Raw genomic sequence first — 22607 nt, forward strand, 5'->3', positions numbered from 1 at the left:
GAACATGGCCTTTCACTAGTCATAAACTTGACAAATGCATTGTTAATTTTAAATTTTGTGTAGATTGGTAGGATGAAAATCTATATTCTCCTTTCTTTAGTCATCAAATAGTGATAAATGTTCATGCAAATATCAATTTGTTGTGGTATTAATTTACTTGTTGCGCATAAAACATTTTCTACTTATGAATGCATCTGCCCAAAACAACAACACGAAAGTCATATGTGTCCAGCCAGTTAGTCGTACTAGGCGTCATGGCCTAAACATTCCACAGTTCCGTGAAGTCTCATTAGGCTAATTGTGGAAGCGTTTTCAGTGAAGCAAGAGTATTTCTCAAAATACAAAGTTAGAAGTTCAACCCCAGCCCAATGAAGAGTACAGGAGGGCATGTCACAAGCAGCACCAGGCATATCTAAAAATGGGTTGTCAATGTTCTGAAGCTACAAGCCAAGACTGCTTACGTGTCATTACAGTGGAAGCAGCATGTGATGGATAAGGTGACTTCATCTCACAACCCATAGATCAGATCATAATTCTGTAGTCTTGTCACTTTCTGTTGTGAATGGTGGTTGACAGTTAAACAACTAACCATAGCAGGAAATTCCTCAAATATCCCTGTCCTTGATTGTCACCCCATTGGTTTACACTTGATCGTGAATAACACGATGGGAATGTCATCGACAGTGCTTACTCAGCAATAACCTGCTTAGTGATATTACTTTTGCGTTTTACCATGACCACTTAGCTCCTGCCATCTTTATAGCCTTTGTTGAAACATAGATGAAAGAAATGAACTGAGAGCCAAGGTGAGAGTTACCGCACTAGGTGTTATCATCACTAGACTATTAGTTCAGAGACTCATGTTTTGGGGACCCAGGTTCAAATCCTGCCATGGCAGATGGTGGAATTCAAATTCAATCTTGGAAAAAAAAACTGTAATTTAAGAGCAGCGGTGGAGGGAATGGTTGTGGTGCCTATCAAGCAGCTGCTTTGACTTAGTGCCGATTTTCTTCAGTGTTGAAGTTGAACTCATTTGGCCAGTGGAGGATATTATATCATACTCCTAACTTCTCGATGCTGAACAGGCTTTGGGGAGTTAGGAGAGGAGTTACACACTGCAGGAGCCCAAGCCTCAGACCTGCTTTTGTAGCTACAGTATTTATACGGCTAGTCCAGTTCAGATTGTCATACCCACGGAATGTTGACAGCGAGGGATTCATTGATGGTAATACCACTGAATGTCAAGGGGCAATGATTAGATTCTCTTCTGTTAGAGACAGCCGCTAAAAGGCACTTGGGTGGTGTCAATATTACTTGTCACTTATCAGCCCAAACTTAGCCACTGCCCAGATCTTGTGACATTTGGCCATGGACTAAATAAGGATCTGAGGAGTACAACTGGTGCTGAAATTGTGCAATCAGTGAACATCTACATTTCTGAACCTATGATAGAGGGAAAGTCAACAATAAAGCATCTGTAAATGGTTGGGCCCAAGACCGATCATGAGGAACTCTTACAGAGAGGTCCTGGAGCTGAAATGACTGACCAATAACCACATCCATCTTCCCTTGTGCTAGGTATGTTAGGTTTTCCCCCAGGTTTCCAATGACTGTAGTTTTGCTAGGGCTTCCATTAGCAGTTATCAATCACCAGAAAATAATGAAGTACTCCTATGGATCTTAATATAACATCAGCATTTGTTTTTCTCTTGTTAGAGGGCACAAGAATCCCAAAAGGAAACCCACCGGAATAACAAAAGAAGTAAGTAATGAGTGAAGTGCAGTATAATGAATGGAAATTGTACAATAGCAGGTTTGTGATCTGTTTACCCTGTGTGATTCTGTGGTATACTGCATCCTGTACAGGATCCGCTGTTGTACAGTGTCCTGCAAGTGATCCACTGTAAAATACACTGCATTCCAATTATATTACAGAGTATCATACGTGCATTCCGTATGCAATCTTCTGTGATTTGTTTAACGAGGTTGTCTCTCACTGAAACATAAGCACACAATGCTGCATATTTGGTTTTAACAGCAAAGTAGACGTTCACTCTTAAATGAAAACACCGAACGAATACTCACATATAAAATTAAACACCCAGAATCTGGATACAATGTTCAATTGGGATTATTGTGCATGTGTACAGAGACCGAATGCTCAGCAATCCAGGCATTTCACCGAGGTTCAGATCAACACACTTTAAATGTTTATTATCATCAGTTACAACTAACAACATTAAGTAGACAAAGGTCACAACATAATGGTTTCTAGTGGGCTGATAACTGTGTGCAATACAATCATATTTTGGGAATTACGTTAGAGAAATTTGGTATTGTCTTTCCAGAAACAGCAAAGAATATGTAACAAAAACAGAAATTATTAGCAAAACTCAGCAGGTCTGGCAGTATCTGTGGACAGAGAGCAGAGTTAACATATTTTAGGTCCAGTGATCCTTCTACAAAACTATTTTAGCCAAGAATGTGTGTCTGTTTTGCAGAAAAGGTTTATGGAGGTGAATGGATGTTGTTTGGAGCTATCTGGCTGTGTGATAGTGGCCTTCTTCATTTCTTAATTGGGCTATCCTCTGTCATTGTTTATGCTGTTGGTATGCATGCTTGGGATTAACTCTCCCCCACCCCTCCCCATTCTCTCTGCCCAAAATTTAGAATATAGGACAACCTTGAGTAGTGTCTGTTTCATTATTTGCAAATTTTTAGCTGATCTCATTGCACAATTTGAGCTGTCTTCTAAGGCTGTGATTTTCTGTGTATGTTTTGGTACCCTAGCTGCTGGTCCTAACTGATCCTCTCGAGCTAAATTCTGCACCTTTTACAAGAAATGAACATCAAAATAGAATAAACAAAACTATTTACTAAAATAGACAAATTTAAAGTTTTCAAACACAAGTAAAATACAATCCCATTAATGCCAATTGAACTCAACTCACCAGAAAGAATTCCTGTCTGTATTACATCTGTAGGGCTTAATTTAATTGTGACTTCAATTCCCTGATCTTGAGAATCTGATCTCTTCTTTCTTGAATCTGTTCAGTTTCAGCCAAGACTTTTGCAAATCAGAAAACTGAAACTGAAAGGTTTTCCAAGCTATGGGTGTTACCCAAGCATTAAAAACACAATTCCAGAATCTTCCACCTGAAGCGTAATGCACTGTTCACCCTGTGCTTGTAAAAACTCCCCCAAAGTAAACAGATTCCTATTAGCCTTCAATTATGTCTCATTCTATTTTTAAAAAGAAATTGCCATAGCAATATAAATATTTACAAGTTATTCGCTAAATCATTGTCGCTCACAAACACATGCACACACCAATAGTTAAAAATCTAAAATGAATTGTTAAAACGTATATAAATCTCTCACCTTGCATCACAATCTCTGAAATAGTGTACCATGCGTTAGCTTCAGTGATTAACTGTCCCCTGAGTGATGGTGTCTGTTTAATATGCTGCTTATTGATGGGTGAGAAACTGGGGTCCCTTTTCTTGGCAAAAGGTAATGTGAATGCTTGTTGGAAAGAGGTTGTCAAAAGCATGAAGGATCTAGACAGAAGGATTGAAAATCTGACAAAGTCAAGGTAATTGGCAAAGGAATCAATGTCAAATATGAAGAAAATCTTTCTTGGGCAGCAAGTGGTGAGAATCTGAACAGCGTTGCCTGTGATGGCAATAGATTCAATCAAAGCTTTCAAAGGGAGTTAGGTAAAGGGAGAAAAGACTATTTGGTGAATATGGAAGTGTGGCACCATATGAGTTGTAAGAAGCAGCATGGACTTGACAGGCTAAATAGCCTCCTTCTGTGCTATAACCATATTATGATTATGTAATTCTGAGTGGCGCAGTGTATATCTTGAATATTATTGTTCTAAAAATTCATTCTCCATCTTATTTCAGGAACTGTTAGAGGTCTGTAAACGTGATACTGTGGAACCAGACAGCAAGGATGTTGACAGAGTCCTTGGACTTGGCAGTTCCAGGTATGGAAATCCATACCTTAGCAATTGTAGTCCTTCCTTCTATATCTCCTTTACTGCTGCATAAAGCACTGCCAAAAATTATATTGTAACATATGATTGTGCATAACGTTCCTGAATATATTATCCCAATATGTGATACAGCTGTATATATTATGTATTAGGTTTTCTTTTATGGTATATTGTACTGAGACAGTTTAAACTAAGTGTGGAGGGTTGGAGCGCTTGGAGAGGCAATACTTAAGCTTACACAACACAAGGATATTGCAGGGCAGTTATTTAGGCAATAATACCCAGTGTGGGACAGGAAAAGATGGTGTATAAACATTAAGGAAGAATGGCAAGTAAGGTCAAAAAAGCAAAAAAAGAATAGCGAAAAAGCAAAGTTAATGATTCTTTACTTAAAAGCACATCGAATTTAAAATCAAATAAACAATCAAGTTAATGACCCAAATAAGGGTTAATGGGTGTGATCTATCCATTGCGGAGACATGGTTACAAGGAATCAAAGCTGGGAACTGTATGCGACTTTTTGGAAGGACAGACTAGAAGGGAATGGTAGAAAGGCAGTGTTGGCATGAAATAGAGTAAGTACTGTACAGAATGAGCGGGGAAAGATCATAGATTGGAAGATGTATGGTTGGAGGCAAGAAATAACAAGGAGTAAAAAGACACTAATTGGAGTAGTCTATTGACCCCCTAATGATAGATGCTCTATAAGGCAGAGAATAAGTCAGATAATGAAGGCATGATCTGAACAGAAACGGCACAAAATTAATCAAAGGTGTCTTAATCTTCTTTGTAGATTTGGAAAATCGAATTGGCAGAGGTAGCCATGAGGAAGCACCATTATAAGAGACTGGATCAGTTAAGGCTATGTTCACTCAAGCTTATTACAACGAGAGGAGATCTCCTAGAATCCTGTAAAAGTCTAAAATGACTAGACAGGGTAAATGCAGAACGGATGTTCCCAATGACCGGGGAGTTCAGAACCAAGGACACAGTCTAAGGTTGCAGGATAGGCTATTGAGAACTGAGATGAGAAAAATTTCTTCACCCAGAGAGTGGTCAGTCTGAGGAATTCTCTGCCATAGAAAGCAATTGAGGCCAAAACATTAAATGTTTTCAGGAAAGAGTTAGATGTAGTTCTTGAGGCTAAAGGCGTCAAAGGGTATGGGCAAAAGCAGGCATGGGGTACTGAGCAGTGTTATCTCTAATTTTCATTCTGGCTATGTCGACCTCTGAGGCCTTAAAGTGTGGCAGTGACTTCCGGAGCTGAAGTCCGTGCTAATTTCGGTGTGCCATGCAGCTTAGAGGAAGTGTTGGTAATAAGTAGGATGATCATCCATGATCACGTTGACTGCGGAGCAGGCTCGAAGGGACCAAACCTGGCCCTATTTTCCAAGTTTCATAGTGTACTCAGTTTCCAAGAAGAAAATTCTTCACGCAGAGACTGATGAGCCTGCAGAATTCTCTGCCACAAAGTGGTTGAGGCTAAAACATTGAATGCTTTCAATTAGGGGCTAGATGTAGTTCTTTGGCCTGAAGGGATCAAAAGGTGTGGAGAGAAAATGGAACGTGTGCTGAGTTGAACAATAAGCCATAATCCATATTGAATGGCTGAGTAGTTTTGAAGCACCAGATAGCCAACTCCTATTTTTTATGTTTTTAATACGTTGTGGATGCAACTAGGGATTTGGTTATTTTGAATCTGGTATTCTATAATAAAGCAGGTTTAATAAATTGCCAAAGTAAAAGATTCCCCAAGAAAGCAGTGGCCATGATATGATAGAATTCAACCTTCAGTTGGAGAGTGAGAAACTTGGATAGAAAACATTTGTGCTAAACTTAATTTCATTGTAACAACTCTTGTCTAACACAGAGTTACCTGGAATGTTTCCAGGATTGGAGGGTGTGAGCTACAGGGAGAGGCTGAATAGGCTGGGGCTATCCTCCCTGGAGTGTTGGAGGCCGAGGGTTGACCTTAGAAGTTTATAAAATAATAAGGGGCATGGATAGGGTAAATAGGCAAGGACTTTTCCCTGGGGTATGGGAGTCCAAAACTAGAGGGCATTGGTTTAAGGTGAGAGGGGAAAGATGTAGAAAGGACATAACAGGCAACTATTTCATGCAGAGGGTGGTGTGTATGGAATGACCTATCACAGGATATGGTGGAGTCTGGTACAATTACAACATTTAAAAGGTTTTTGAATAGGAAGGGTTTAGAGGGATGAGTCAAATGCTGGCAGATAGGACTAGATTTATATAGCCTGTTCGGTCGGCATGGATGAGTTGGACCAAAGGGTTGGTTTCCGTGCTGTATATCTCTGACTGTACGACTCCAAATGAGTTTAACGGTTGATGAATAATGGAAAACACTTCAGATAGTTAATGATTTCTAGCAAAGATGTATCTCAGTGAGAAAAAAGGATTCCAGGAAGGGGATAAAAGCAACCATGGTTAACCAAGGAAGTTAAGGATAGTATAAAAGGGTGCCTGTGGCACAGTTGTTAATGCCCCTACTTCTGGACCAGGTGATCTACGTTGAAGTTCACCTGCTCCACGGTTGTGTAATAATATCCCTGAACAGGGTTGACTAGAAAATATATAAAATTTAAAAGTAAAAAAACCATACAATGCAAAGTTTGGTAGTAAGCCAGAGAATTGGGAAGTCTTAAAACCAACATGAATGACTAAAATAATCTAAAGATGGAGAAAATAACCTAGCAAGTATTTATAAAAATGGACACACTTTTTTTTTAAATGTATAATAAGGAAATAATAATAATGGGGAACCATGAATTAACAGAGGATATGAATAAATACTATGCATTGTAATCGTGGTAGAAGATACTAATAGCATTCCAAAATATCGAATAATTAAGGGGCAAAAGTTGGGGAGGGGTGAGGAAATAAATAAAATAACTAACTCTAGGGAAAAAGTAGTAGGAAAACTACTGGGGCTAAAGAGTTAGTAGGAACTGCAGATGCTGGAGAATCCGAGACAACAAGGTGCAGAGCTGGATGAACACAGCAGGCGAAGCAGCATCATAAGTTCCCTTTGACTTGCTTGGTTTTATCCTAGGATTTTAAAGGAAGTAGCTGCGGAGATAATGGATATACTAGTCATAACCTTGCAAGAATTCTTAAATTCTGGACAAGGCCCAGTGGATTGGAAAACTGCCAGTGTAATACCTTTATTCAGAAAGGGAGGGAGACAAAAACAGGTAATTATTGGCCAGTTAGCTTAACATCTCTAATCGCGAAAATGTTAGAATCTATTATGAAGGGTGTAATAGCAGAATTTAGAAATACTTAATATAATCAAGCAAAGTCAGCATGCCTACCCGAAGGGGAAATCATACCTGACAAATATTTGGAATTCTTTGAGCTAACAAGCAGGATAGATAAAGGGGATTTTGTTGTATTTGTATTCCCGAAAGATGTTTGAACCGCACATTAGGTTACTTAAGAGCCTAAACATACTAGTATGGATAGAGGAATGGCTCATCACTGGGAGACGGAATTGGAATACAGGACACGTTTTCAATGGCAACCTGTGGAGTTACTAGAGGGATCATTGCGGGTACAATTATTTACAATATATATTAGTGACTTGGATGAGTGAAGTGAATATACTGTTGCCAAGTCTGCAGATGACAGAAATAGGTTGGAGGGCTGGTGACAATAACACATAGAGTCTGCAGAGGGATATAGACAAGTCAAACAAGTAGGTAAAAACTTTGAGGATGAAATATAATGCGGGGAAGTGTGAGGTTGTGTGCTTTGGCAAGAGGATAAGAGGATCTGAATATTACTTAAATGACAAGACTGCAAAAAGTTTCAGCTCAGAGGAATTTGGGAGTCCTTTTGTATAAAGCACGAAGTTAGCATTCAGTTTCACTTGGTAATAGGGAAAGCAAATGGACCTTTAGCCTCTATTTTAAAGGAAATGGAGTTTTTAAAAAAAAAGGGAAGTCTTGCTAAAGCTTTACAAGGCACTATTCGGACCATACCTAGAAAACTGAATAGTTTTGGTCCTTTTACCTAATGAAAAGTATATTAGCATTGGAGGCAGTGCAGAGAATGTTCACGAGGTTGTTTCTGGGTCTGGAGGGATTTTCTTGGAGAGGGGTAAGTTAGGCCTGTACTAATTGGAGTTTAGAATAATGAGAGGTGATCTTGTTGAAATATAAATAGTTAATTAATTATCTTGACAGTATTGATGTGGAGAGATTATTTCTACTTGTGGAAGAGTCTAGAACTAGAGGGCCTAATGTCAAAGTAAGTGGTCGCCCATCTAAGACAGAGATGGGGAGGAACTTCTCTGAAGTAGTAAGTCTGTATAATTCTTCACAGAAGGCTGTAGAGGCTGCGTTGTTAACAATAGTCAAGGCTGACGTCGACAGATTTAATCAGTGAGGGAAAATTTGAGGACAAGGGGGGATAAAGGCAAGAAAGTTGAGTTAAAGATTATCAGATTATCCATGATCTCATTGAATGGTAGAGCTAATTTGATGGGTACTTTTGCTTCTATCTCTGATCTTAGGACCTTCGAGCATATCTTTATATCCCTGAAACCTACCTTCTGCTCTATCCATCTGACTATCCATAATTTCACTTCTGAAACACCTCTTTCTAAGGCTGCAAACTCTCGTCTAATTCCGCCTTTTGAGTAACTCGGAGAATCAGCTGTAGAAGTTCATTCCTTTCCTCTGCTGGAAAATCCTCTGTGGCAGACTCCAGATTTACATCCAGCTGTGTCCCAATCAGAGTCTTTCACAGGTGCGGCATAAAACAGGTTGCAATATCTTTTTGTATTCCTTATCTGTGGGGTGGGAGTTTTCGCTGGTCATGCCGAAATATTACACATTTCAGAAAGCAGATTGTGTGGGCCTACATTGCTGATTTGCTTTTCTGAACTAAGCTAATGTAATGTTGATATTCAGTCATTGTTTCTCATAGAGCTGATTTATTGAGGGTGAGTAAGATTTGGGATCTTTAAATCTCACTCCCCAACCCTGCTAATTTCAGATGGTGATTTGAAATTCGTTTTCAAACAATTAACCTGAAATCAATAAGCCTGCTATTCAGGGCAATAAAAGCATAGAATAGTTACAGTATAGGAAGGAGGCTATTATGCCCCATCAGGGGCTGTTTAATACGGTTTTGATTGTTTAAAGTGTAGGTGACCATTTAGCCCTTTGAGTCTGTGCTCGCTGTCTGCAACTGCAATTCAGCTAAAGCCACGGTCACCCTTTCCTTGCAAAGTATAAGGTTTTTTTTAATCTACTTCCCTTTGAAAGTCTCAGTTGAATCTGCTTGCACCTCACTGTGGCAGTGAAATCCAGATCCCAGTCACTTGTTTCCTTAAAAGCTTTTCTTCTTTTGCTTCTTTTCCAAATCACCTTAATTTGATATCCTCTTGTTCTCGACCTTTTTGTCAATCAAAAATTTCTCTTTGCCTGTCTGGATGCCTTATGCTTTCAAACATATCTGTGAAATCAACTCCACTCGCTATAAGGAAAACCCTATTTTCATCGATCTTTTGATCTACAAAACTGGAGTTCCTCATTCCTGAAACCACTATTGTTAAATTTTTTTACATCCTTTCTAAAGCCTTCTCGTCATTTCTACAGTGTGATGCCCAGAATTGGACACTTGTTCCACTTGAGGTTAAACAAAGTCTTATAAGTGTTCATTGATCATTTCCTTGCATTTATACTCTATACCTTTCATCTGTTGGGCCCATAGCTGGAACACTGTGAACAGCTTTGTTCTCCTTTATGATAATTACATTCAAAGCAGATTCACTTGACTTCATTCTGAAAAGATGGGTTTATGAGCCGGTGTTGTTTAGGGTTTAGAAGAATGAAAGGTAATCTTATTGAAACATACTGGATCTTCAGGATAGTAGGAACTGCAGATGCTGGAGAATCCGAGACAACAAGGTGCAGGGCTGGATGAACACAGCAGGCCAAGCAGCATCATAGGAGCAGAGAGGCTGACGTTTCGGGCCTAGACCCTTCATCAGAAAAGGGGGAGGGGAAGGGGGTTTTGAAATAAATAGGGAGAGAGTGGGAGGCGGATAGAAGAGGGATAGAGGAGAGGATAGGTGGAGAAGAAACAAACAGGTCGAAGAGGCGGGGATGGGGCCAGGAAAGGTGAGTGTAGGTAGGGAGTTAGGAAGGGGATAGGTCAGTCCAGGGAGGACGGACAGGTCAAGGGGGCGGGATGAGGTTGGTCGGTAGGAGATGGAGGTGCGGCTTGGGGTGGGAGGAGGGGATAGGTGGGAGGAAGAACAGGTTAGGGAGGCAGGGACGAGTTGGACTGGTTTTGGGATGCGGTGGGGGGAGGGGAGATTTTGAAACTTGTGAAATCCACATTGATACCATTGGGCTGCAGGGTTCCCAAGCGGAATATGAGTTGCTGTTCCTGCAACCTTCGGGTGGCATCGTTGTGGCACTGCAGGAGGCCCAGGATGGACATGTCGTCTGAGGAATGGGAGGGGGAGTTGAAATGGTTCGCGACTGGGAGGTGCAGTTGTTTGTTGCGAACCGAGCGTAGGTGTTCTGCAAAGCGGTCCCCGAGTCTCCGCTTGGTTTCCCCGATGTAGAGGAAGCCACACCGGGTACAGCGGATGCAGTATACCACATTGGCAGATGTGCAGGTGAACATCTGCTTGATGTGGAAAGTCTTCTTGGGGCCTGGGATGGGGGTGAGGGAGGAGGTATGGGGGCAGCTGTAGCACTTCCTGCGGTTGCAGGGAAAAGTGCCGGGTGTGGTGGAGCTGGAGGGGAGTGTGGAGCGGACGAGGGAGTCACGGAGAGAGTTGTCCCTCCGGAAAGCAGATAAAGGTGGGGAGGGAAAGATGTCTTTGGTGGTGGGGTCGGATTGCAGATGGCGGAAGTGTCGGAGGATGATGCGTTGGATCCGGAGGTTGGTGGGGTGGTACGTGAGGACGAGGGGGATTCTTTTTTGGTTGTTATTGCGTGGACGGGGTGTGAGGGATGAGTTGCGGGAGATGTGGGAGACACGGTTGAGGGCGTTCCAGCAGTGAAGTTTCAAAATCTCCCCTCCCCCCACCGCATCCCAAAACCAGTCCAGCTCGTCCCTGCCTCCCTAACCTGTTCTTCCTCCCACCTATCCCCTCCTCCCACCTCAAGCCGCACCTCCATCTCCTACCGACCAACCTCATCCCGCCCCCTTGACCTGTCCGTCCTCCCTGGACTGACCTATCCCCTTCCTAACTCCCTACCTACACTCACCTTTCCTGGCCCCATCCCCGCCTCTTCGACCTGTTTGTTTCCTCTCCACCTATCCTCTCCTCTATCCCTCTTCTATCCGCCTCCCACTCTCTCCCTATTTATTTCAAAACCCCCTTCCCCTCCCCCTTTTCTGATGAAGGGTCTAGGCCCGAAACGTCAGCCTCTCTGCTCCTATGATGCTGCTTGGCCTGCTGTGTTCATCCAGCCCTGCACCTTGTTGTCCTGGATCTTCAGGAAACTGGATATGGAATATTCCAGGATGATGTTCCCTAGGACAGGGGAAACTATAACTAGGAGGCACAGGTTAAGACAAAAAGATCTCAATTTTAAGTCTGAGATAGGAGGATTTTTTTTCTCTGAAGCTTCTTAGTCTGTGGAATCCACTTTTGCAGGAAACTCTGGAGGCTGGGTTATGTATTTAGTCAAGGAAATCTTAGATTTTTGAATCTTGTAGGGCTCAGACAGAAAAAGGTGTAGTAGAGATCCCAACCAGATCAACCATAATCTTCTTGGATGATAGTTTAGGCTCAAAGGGCAGAATGGCCTACTTCTGCTCCTATTTCTAAATCCCAGGATGCCATATGGTTTATTTATTGCTTTTTCACCTGCCCTACCACTTTTAATAGTTTGCGCGCCAATACCCTTGGGTCCCTATGTCTCTGCAACTAATTTGGAATCCTTTCCTTTATTTTAAGCTACCTCACCTAATGCTTCGTAACTAAAGGTATCGCTTCACACTTTTCTGTCATAAGTTCCATCAATTACATGTCTGTCTATTTCACCAGAATGACCATGTTGTCTTGATGTCTATCACTGTCCACCGTTCAGGAGGTTTCCAGGCTTTGCCATCTGTGATTAGATTTGATTTTATTTTCTCTCTTGTTTTGTAATTGAGTGTGAGGAATGTATGCTTTTTCATATCACTGTATAATAGAGAATAGATTATGTTTTAAATTTTATCGCTTCTCTAACTGGACTAAGTGCTTTCTCCACTCTTCCAGTTCTTTCATTTAAATCCTCCCTATCCTTTACCTCCCTATTGGAGCCTGTACATTGAGGCCCTAATCTCTGAAAATACCCCCAAATCCTCTCCCTGTTTCTCAACTTTCATCTCTCTCTATCTCAAAGTTTTTGGTCACTTGTCCTAATATCATCCTATTGCTATTGTATTTCCTGCTACACGCTGTAAAAGTGTCTTGGGAAGTTTTGTCATGTTAAATGGCACTATGAAATTACAAGTTACGTGACTGGCCTGATCTTGGCCATGGCAGTGATGGAGGTGACACATTTTAGGGCTTTGCCTTCTTTTAGAAGGAGATAGCTCAGCAACATTGCTACTTTTTAGTTGCTTTCTCATTGGAAGGAACATGCACAGACATCCTGGGTCTGATTGTAATCCTCTATCCACAAAGCCGTAGTCCATGTGTTTGCTGATGGTTCATTGCTGAAAGCAGGAACTATGGCTATGTATAATGGGTGTAGACAAGACATGGGAACCTATATCTTATAACAGGCTGCATATTTGAGAAAAGCAGACAGAAACATGGTGATTGACTCCCTGTTATATCAGTGATTCTGTAAACTTGTAGGGTATAATTATTATTGTATTCATATTGCAGCATATCATTGACACTGCTTTAATGATTTTCAAATAAAGCAAATTGTGTTTTATGATGGCAAATACATTTGGCACATGAAAGATCCCACAAAGATGAATCACTGTACCTCTGTTTCATGTGGTTGAGGGAGAAATATCCCAAAACACTGATAACTCTATGATCTGTTTATATAATGTCACATGTAGGGTTCAATTTTTATTTTCAAGGGGGACACCTTTTGAGAGTCCTTCAGGGCTACATTTTTGATTTTTGGATTTAATTTTTGGTTTTCGTAGGCTCCTTGTACAGGTTCGCTAACTACTTCATTTGATGAAGCCATTTTGTAACAATACAAATTACCCCGCCCCCAAATCTTTGTTAGTAAACATATTATACTTGAATTTCCAGAAGGCATCTGGCAAGCTGCCACACCTTTGTGATAGAGAAAGTAATATAGTAGCACCCCAGGAGGATTGGTTGGCAGAAAATAGTGTGTGCATAAATTTTCTTAATTGACATGATGTGACAAGTAGGATCCTAAAAGGGCATTCGCTTTTTACAATTTATATCAGTGACTTAAATGAGGAGAATTAAGTCATGGTAGCTAAATTTAGAGATAGGAAGGACAAAAAGATGAGTAGAAAAGTATATTGTGACGAGGACATAAGGAAGTTTGGTGAGTGGGTAAGAAATTGGCGTAAGGAGTGTAATGTGTAATTGTTTTCTGAATTCCACATTCCTATCTATCCATGATGACCTTTTTTTAGTAGCTAGAATCTATCTACTGCTGTATTTAAAACTGTTTGATGACCTCACATTCACCACCCTCTGACAGTTTCAAAGTTACACAAGAGAGTCCTAAAATGTTGAGCAATAGTTTTAAGAGTGTCTTCTAGATCTGGACTCGCCCATAAAAGTGAACATCTTTTCGAAATCCAGTGTCAGAATTGTTCAGAAGACTCACTCTTCTAAACTCCAGCCGATCCAAATTTTCATAATGAAATGTTCCTGGTTTTGATATAGTAACACTCCTGTAAACTGCCTCCAATGCATTTGGATCCTTCCTTGAATATGGAGGCTAAAACTGCAAACAGTATTCAAGATGTGATCTCACCAATGTCCCTGTGTAATACTAAAGTATAGCATCCTTCCTTTTATACTCACTACTTCTTGTAATAAAAGATAGCGCTCTGTTAACCTTAATCACTTGCTGTGCCTGCATACAAACCTTTTTGTTTAAACTCATGAACTAGAACACCTAGGTCCAATTGTATCTCGGAATTCTGTAGTCAGTGACTGTTCTTCCTAAAGTAACCAACTTTATATTTTCTCACATTATAATCTACTGGCTGACTGTTCGTTTGCTCACTCACTTAACCTATCGATATCAGTCTGCATCCTTGTTATATCATCTTCATTGCACTTTTTCCTACCTATCTTTGTGTTATCTGCAAATTTAGCCATAATACCTTTCTTCCCCTCATTTAATTCATTAATATAAATTGCAAGAAGTGCATCCATAATGTGGTTGAACATAAACAGGTTGAGTATCAACTTGCAAATCCTTCCAACATATGCCAATGCCAGACAGTGGGAGAAATTTGTGGTCAGCCTGGTAATGGAAAATGTTGGAGTCTCCACCATCAATATCTGTAGCTCCACACTACAGCATATATGCACCAGTCCACTTTGCTACAGCATTTATGGTTTCCCGAGCATAGCACATCAGTGGTTGTGCAAGTAAATTAATCTTAAAAAGGGGTCACATGGTGCAGTGATAATGTTTCTAGGTCAGAAGGCCTAAATTCAAGTCTCACCCACCTGGATTGTATATATAGAGAAACTTGAATTTGGTATGGAGTGTATTGCACATACCAGTCCCTCGTAATGGGCAGTTAAGATGATTTATGGACTCCCAGATCGCCTGTATTTTGTGTGACAGTGTGAAGTCAGTGTTCCCTGTGTACATGCTTGTGCACTTTTTTACAAAGTCATGTTCATTATTTGAAGGTGCCTTCACTTAATTTTTGCTTAAACTTCGGTCTCATAGTCCTGTTCTTTGGTCATCCAGTGTGCAGAGGGGCAGGCAGATTAAAGGAGTTCCTGGCACATCACAACTGATGGACACCATGGGGGCTGCAGTGCATTAGATGTATTATCACTCCAGAAGTAAATTCAATTGATGTTTTCCTTAAGAGTTTTGTTTTTGTTGCAGGGCCCTTTCCAGGGCATGATACTGTTTATTTGGTTTATTTTAATCTGATCTTTCAGAAGAGTATGAAGGAAATTGAAACTTGACTACTTTTCTGTTTTCTGTAGTTACATCAATGTCCTGTTGTTCCTGGAGAGGAAATGTTTTGAGCCTTTAACCATAGCCCACAATTCAATTTTAGTTTGTGTTCTGTAAGCTTAAATTGAATGTTGAATTTTGTTTCAAAGTTCCTTTAAGGAACTGTCAGCTTTTAATTTGGTTAATTTAGTTCATTTGCTTTCATAAGAGTCTAAAGAGAAACTTGGGTCTGATTATATTCTTTTCTTCTACGGTTACATTCATGAATGAGTGGTACAGGACATGGAGCAAGTACATTGTGTCCACTGATATGTTCGAGACTTCTCCTGACCCGTGGGCACCACAGGGGCTGGTGTATATTATCACTTTCTCACTGTCTCTAAAACAATATTTTAATTTAATTTTGTAATTATCCCTTAAAGTTCTGATATGTTACAGTGCCCCTTTAAAAGTCTATCACTTGTTAATTTGATTAATTTGTTTTAATTTAAATTGGATTCAAAAGAAAAATGCATTGACATCAGGGTGTGAGGGAGTTAAAAGGTATGTACTTGTAATGTTTTGCTGTGTAAGTTGATTTTTTTTTTCTTTATTCATTCACTGGATGAGGGCGTCGCTGGCTACGCAGCATTTATTGCCTATCTCTAATTGCCTAGAGGGTAGTTCAGAGTCAACCACATTGCTGTGGGTCTGGAGTCACATGTAGGCTAAACCAGGTAAGGATGGCAGTTTTCTTCCCGAAAGGACATTAGTGAACCGGATGGGTTTTTCCGACAATTGGCAATGGGTTGATGGTCATCATTAGATTCTTAATTCCAGATATTTTATTGAATTCAAATTCCACCATCTGCTGTGGTGGTATTCAAATACAGGTCCCCAGAACATAATCTGGGTCTCTGGATTAACAATCCAGTGAAAATACCACTAGACCATTGCCTCCCCTTAATACTGAGCAAAGATTGGCTGCTGTACAAATTTTTTGCCAACTGGCTTTCTTAAATAGAATATTTGAGAGGATATTGTTCCAACGGTGCTGGCAAATCTTCCTCATCTCACCTCAGTGAGGAAGGAGGGAAACTGTTAGATCCATCCAGATGGAGGTTTGTAAGCATTTTAATGAAGAGAATGAGCTGGCACTGCTGAGAGCTTAATTTCTTCTCCTCTCCCCTCTTTTCTCCAATCTCCAAATATGTTTGAATTTTGTTGTTACTGTTGTTTGAGTGTTGCAGAGGAACACTTTGTGTCTGTCACTTGTCCGCTTCCAGCAGATGAAGAGTGACATTGGCCTTGATCTGGGATCTGCCGAATGGAGAGTAAGGTGTTTACCTGTGTCATTTATGCCCAGTTTATTGATAACAGAAAGAAAATAGGTAAACTATTTAAGGTAAAATAAGGAACTAGCAAGTGTAAGCTAACATCTGATAACCAGCTGTTCCAACCTGTTTCTTTCTAGTGGCACTGCTCCCAGAATGATGCTGACTAGAGAGGACCGTGAGGCAGCTAAACTTGGACTGGCTGTTTTTACGGTAGGCATCATTCAGTTAAGTTTTTAGTGGGATAAGAGGCTGAGTTACCAATGAGAAAGTTATGCAGAAGTTTGCAGAATCTTGGTTGGGCCTCGGGGCGTATTGACATTGGAAGTGTGCGTATTCATAAGAATGATATTGAGGTTGGACAGGTTAAATTGAGGTAGTAGAAACATTGAAAATGGTGTTGCAGTGAGGAAGACGGCGAAGAGTGTTAGCGCGATGATGTACCTCTGGTTGACCCGATTTGCACTCGTACTGGGTCTGTGGTGGCTCTCTTGGTAAGGATCATAGTTTGCATGGTATTGTGAAGCAGGCGGAGAATGGTGACACATGACTGTGGACAGCTGAATTTGAGGAGGATATTCCACAATTCCTCAGTCAATAGCATCAAGGGCCTTTGCGAGATCGAAGAAGGCCACATAACAGGTTGGTGCTGCAGTTTTCTTGGATTTGTCACACATTAACAATAATGTCCATTGTACCTCTTGCTGGCTGGAAGCAGCATTGCGATCCTGGGAGGAACTTTACAGCACTGGGAAGAGGTGGTTGAGGAGGATTCTGACTATCTTTCCTGTGGCAGACAGTAAGGAAATACCTCTAATTTCCAGAGTCGGACATGTTCCTTTTCCCGAAGATAGTTACAATTACGGGGTGTCTGAGATCTCTCAGCTTAGTCTCTTCCTTCCAGACAAGGACGATGAGGTTGTGGTCATGTCATGCCTCTTTGCCATATTTTGGTGCTTCAGGGTTTCCATCAACATTTTAGGTCTTGTTGTTTTTAGAGGTCAGATGGCTTTTTTGGGCCGCGTGGTGAATTGGAAGTGCACTGAGATGGCGACAAAGTGTTGCAGGATGGTGTCGAAATCACTTGTATCGAAGGCTGCTCCTTGGTTGAGGAGGTCCTCAAAATGCATGCTGCAGTGGGCATTGACTGCTTTTTGGAGTGAGTTGGGCTGTCAGTGGACTAGGTCCATGGCTACTCAGATTGTTTGTGCTAATGACGCCATGCACATTGTGCTGTCAGCAACTTGATGCATCTCCTGCGCTATTTCCGCCCATCGTCCATTAGATCGTAGCTTCTTTTATTTTGCACCTCAGCTTTCAGTTGCCATAGGCTTGTTTCCTCTCACTTGAGGTTTTTGTGGAGCTGCCAGTTCTGGAACGCCTTGTGTTTGCGTTGTAGGAGATACAGGATTACCTGATCTAAATATCATACTTCTGTCTCCCAACACCCTTCAACATCTTTAGTACCTAGACATCTCTCTCTCAAATGTATTGAGTGACTTGGTGTTCATAACATATGGGGTGTAGAATTACACCGATTTACTGTCCTGTGTGAAGAAATTTCTGTTCATTTTGGTCCTAAATCATGGAATTGTTATGGTGTGGAAGGAGACCATTTGGCCTACTGTCTGTCTAAACATTTTGATTTGGTGCCATCTCCTGCTGTTTTGCCATAACTCTGTTACTATTTAAATAATTATCCACTGCCTCCTTGAGTGTCTCAATTGAACCTGCTACCACCACACTTCCAGGCAATGCAGTCAAACCTGGATCACTGAAAAAGAGTTTGCTCTCCTCGCAATTGCTGCTTTTGCAAACTTTTCAAAACTTACCATTGTCTTGATCTTTTACAAGCAGGAAAAAATTCCTATATACTCTGTCTGGACCCCTCATGCTTTTGAGAACTACAATCAAATCTTCTTGCCAAGAAAAGCAGTTTCACCTTCTCCAACCTACCCATATAACTGAAATTTCTTATCCTTGGAACCATTCTTGTAAACCTCTTCTGTGCTCTGTCTAGTGTGTTCACAAACTGTCTTACAGAGTGTTGCACAAAGAAATGTTCACACTATCCAGTTGACTTCTAATCATTGCCCTTTATAGGTTTGGCATAACCTCCCTGCAGTTGTACTCTATGCCCCTATTTTATGAAGCCTAGAATACTGAGGCTAGTTTACAACTATCTCTACCTGTCCTGCCACCTTTAATGCCTAGCCTGTGTCCTGAGATTGTAACCTACCAGACAGAGGAAACGTCACCCTAGAACCTGTCTGTCCAACCCTACCAAAATTTTATATTTTCAATGATAACCTGACTCATAACTCCAGTGCAGGCCCAGTCAACCCAATCTCTCCTCACATGACTCCTGCCATTTCAGCAATCTAAGTTAACCTTTGCTGCACTCTGTTGGCAGAGTTGAGTTATCCCTTCTGAGGTGAGGAGACCAAAACGGTACATAGTACTCCAGGTGTGGGCTCTCAAAGTCCCTGTATAGCTACATTAAGTCATTCTTGCATCTGTACTCATCCTTTTTCAATAAAGACCAATTGCATGCTGCAACAGTGTGCATGTGTTCACCCAGATCTTTTGTACATTGACACTTCCCTATCTATCACCATTTAAATTAGACTCTGCCATTCCGATTTCCCTCCCAAAATGAATAACTTCACACTTATCAATATCATACTGCATCTACCAGGCATTTGCTTATCTCTCAACTTGTCTAAATTGCCTTTAAGCTTTTTTACATCCTCCTTACCATTCAATTCCTCCTATTTTTGCTTTACTGGCAAACGTGAATGAAATATTATATTCAATTCCATCATTAAAACTTTTATATCTCGCATAACTAGGTCTAAAGCACTGTAGTACCCCGCTAGTCACTGCCTTCCACTTGCAATAAACTCATTTATTCCTAGCGTCTTTTTTGGTTTGCTAATCAATTTGCAATCCAATATTACCCCCCAATCCCGTGTGCTCTAATTTTGTACGTTAACCTCTCTTGCAGGGTACTTTTATCAAAGCTTTTATCACATCTCCCTTCTCTGAGTAATATGCTGGTAAAACTCTAGTAGTGTCATAGACTTGTGCAGCACAGAAACAGAGTCCAATTCGTCCATGCCGACCAGATATCCTAAATAAATCTAGTCATTTGACCCATGTCCCTCTAAACCCTTGCTATTCATATACCTGTCCAGATGCCTTTTAAATGTTGTAATTGTACCAGCCTCCACTTCTTCCTCTGGCAGCTCATTCCACATATGCACTACCCTCTGTGTGAAAAAGTTGCCCCTCAGGACCCTTTTAAATCTTGCCCCTCTCACCTTAAACCTATGCCTTTGAGTTTTGGACACCCAAACCCATTCACCCTATCCATGTCCATCATGATTTTGTAAACTTCTTTAAATCACCCCTCAGCCTCCGACATTCCAGGGAAAATAGCCCCAGTCTCCCTATTGCTCAAACCCTCCAACCCTGGCAACATCCTCCTAAATCTTTTCTGAACCCTTTCTAGTTTAACGACATCTTTCCTAAAGCAAGGGGACCAGAATTGAATGCAGCATTCTGAAATGTCTTTAAACAATGTCCTGTACATGACGTCCCAACTCCTATACTCAAAGTATTCACCAATAAAGGCAAGCTTAGCAAACGCCTTCTTCACTACCCTGCCTGTCTGCGACTTTAGAAATTCCTGCAGTTTCTAGGGTACTATCTATACATGATGTTCCCCAGCATGAGTCTGGTATATTCGGTTGGGTGGGGATTCCCTGGCAAACTGGCATATTCTGGTGGAGAGTTCCCTGGCACTGTGCTGATTATATTCCTGCAGTTCCTTGGGCAATGTCTATATATTCAGGGGCTCTCTGGTGTGATGATACTATGGCTTTAAGAGGTGTATTTTGTTCTCTTTTGATACATGAAGTGAGGTTGAGACAGAGTGGCGAGCAGCTGCTTCAAGCCAATAAAGTAACAGCTTGGGGTACCATTTTTTAAAACTTTTAAGAAGGTGGACCAATAGAAGCAGCCTGATTGGGTGGGGTCAAGTTCCCACAAAACCAGGATTTTTAGTTTAGCTTTCAGTAGCTGTTGGAGTTGTGAAACCTGCTACATCTCTTTTTTTTTTTGCTACAGCTAAAAGCTTGGGTTCTCTTCCTGCTAAAATTCCATATGAGACAATCTGTTACTGAATTTTCCTGCATTGGAACAGTTAATGGGTAGTTTATTATCATTTTAAGTATTTTGACAGAGTTACTGTTAAGCCAATTCTTTTCTTTTGTCTTTATTTTAGCTATTGTGAATGAATAGTGTATTTTCCTTCAAACCTAATGGTTTAACCAATCGAATTGCATCTTAAAATAAGATAAAATTGGGGTCTAGTCTATCTCGTTGACATGTTTCGATGGGGGTGTGGTCCGGTCCAGTCCATAATACTGGTATTGTGCTGGATTTGCAGGATTCCATGGCACTCGGGCGGTATATTGTCAGGGATCTGCAGTTTTATTTTCAAAATTCTGATGTTCCCTTTCACTCTTGTTATAGCACCACAAATCTGATGACACCAGCAAGTCATCAAGCCAGAAGCGGAAATCAGAGCCACAGAGTGGAGAGCCTGAGACCCTAAAGTGAGTAGTTTGGGGATAGCTGGTGCTAACCAGTGGCCACAAATACTGTTTTTATTTTCACTGTATGGAATGCTTCTAGCAGTCAGAGGCTATTTGCCAACCATTCAACATTTACCTCTTTGTGCAATATGAATCGTTATTTCTTTGAGGTTTAGTGTTCTTGTGATTCTGACTTAGTGTGTAATGAAAATCTTTGACACTATGCCCTTTTTGTTTACCAATATTCAAATTCTGTACTAGGAAGCAACTATTCACTTGTTCCTGAATATTAATACTGAATATTTTTATAGTTTTTTTTTAAATTTGCAGTTATTTAGACTCCATCTCCAAGTAGCAGTCCTCACCAGCCAATTAACGTAAGACTTTCCTGTAATGTCTGAGAGTGGGAAGAATGGCCTGTGGTCAGTTCTTGCTGAAGAAATTAGAATGACATCACAAAGTCTATGAATTCATTGGCTGGTAGTAGAAAGGGAGAATTTGAAGGCAGAAGGGTCAAGTCAAACATCAGACATGACACACACACTTGTTTATCCGGAGTGAATATCTATTATTTGATTGCAGCCTACTCTGTTCTCTAACTTTACCAAGGCTAAAACTAATGTGAGTATTATATAAAATATAAAAAAGCAACATAAGTGAATAATGTAACTAAATGACTAATTAACTTGTTAAGATCGGCAGTACAGCTGCTGTGTCAAAGCAGCAGCAAGTGGGAGCTCAAGCAGACCATCACAATTCAGGGCAAACCTAAAGATGATAATAGCACAATAGAGAGGTATGCCCTAAGTTTTGGAAACCAGGATATAGAAGCAGCTTGGGTAGAAATGAGGAATGATAAAGGCAAGAAGTTACTTGTGGGAGTTGTATGCAGGCCTCCTAATGTAACCACATGGTAGGATCAAGAAATAATAGGAACTTGTCAAAAGAATACAGCAATTAATATAGGGGGATTTTAACCTACATATAGACTAGGAAAATCGGATGAGGGAAAGTAGCCTAGATGAGGAACTTTGCTGAATGTTTTGGGCACAAGTTCTTAGACCAGCCTGTTATATCACCAACCAGAGAACAGCCTAGACTTGGTTTTAACAAATAAGATGAGATAAATTACCTCATTGTAGTTAGCAGCAACCATAGTATGATTGAGTTTTACGTACATCTCAAGGGAGAAAAGTGAGGGTCCAAGACGACTAATTTAAGTTTAAGCAAGAGCAGTTATGAGGACATGAAAGCAGAGGTAGCTAAAGTACTTCGGTTAATATATATGCAGTGGCAAACATTTCAGGGGATATTCCAGAAAATGCAGAACAGACATAATGGATGTATTCTAACAAATAAAAAAAAAATCAAGGAATGGACCCACCATCTGTGGTTAGCTAACGATCTCCAAAGAAAAGACATAATTATGCAAAGAAGGTGGCAAGTCAGAAGATTGGACAATCATAAAACATTAGCAAAGAATTACTAAGAGATTAATAAGGAGGGAAAGAAAGTTGGTCACAAATATAAAAGCAGGTATTTAAAA

At 40.7% G+C, this 22607-nt stretch overlaps 1 protein-coding gene across 1 annotated transcript in view; it reads left to right on the top strand.

The window, feature by feature from the left end:
- The window catches only part of c4h1orf35 (chromosome 4 C1orf35 homolog), a 37124-nt gene that overhangs the window by 6801 nt on the left and 7716 nt on the right, over positions 1-22607 (top strand). The window contains exons 3-6 of the mRNA XM_020518956.2: positions 1717-1762; positions 3912-3994; positions 16601-16673; positions 21000-21082. Of these exons, the coding sequence (XP_020374545.2) occupies positions 1717-1762; positions 3912-3994; positions 16601-16673; positions 21000-21082 (285 nt within the window). The remainder of the gene's footprint in view (positions 1-1716; positions 1763-3911; positions 3995-16600; positions 16674-20999; positions 21083-22607) is intronic.

The sequence above is a fragment of the Rhincodon typus genome, chromosome 4, assembly GCF_021869965.1.
Source record: "Rhincodon typus isolate 14 chromosome 4, sRhiTyp1.1, whole genome shotgun sequence".
NCBI classification, from domain to species: domain Eukaryota; kingdom Metazoa; phylum Chordata; class Chondrichthyes; order Orectolobiformes; family Rhincodontidae; genus Rhincodon; species Rhincodon typus.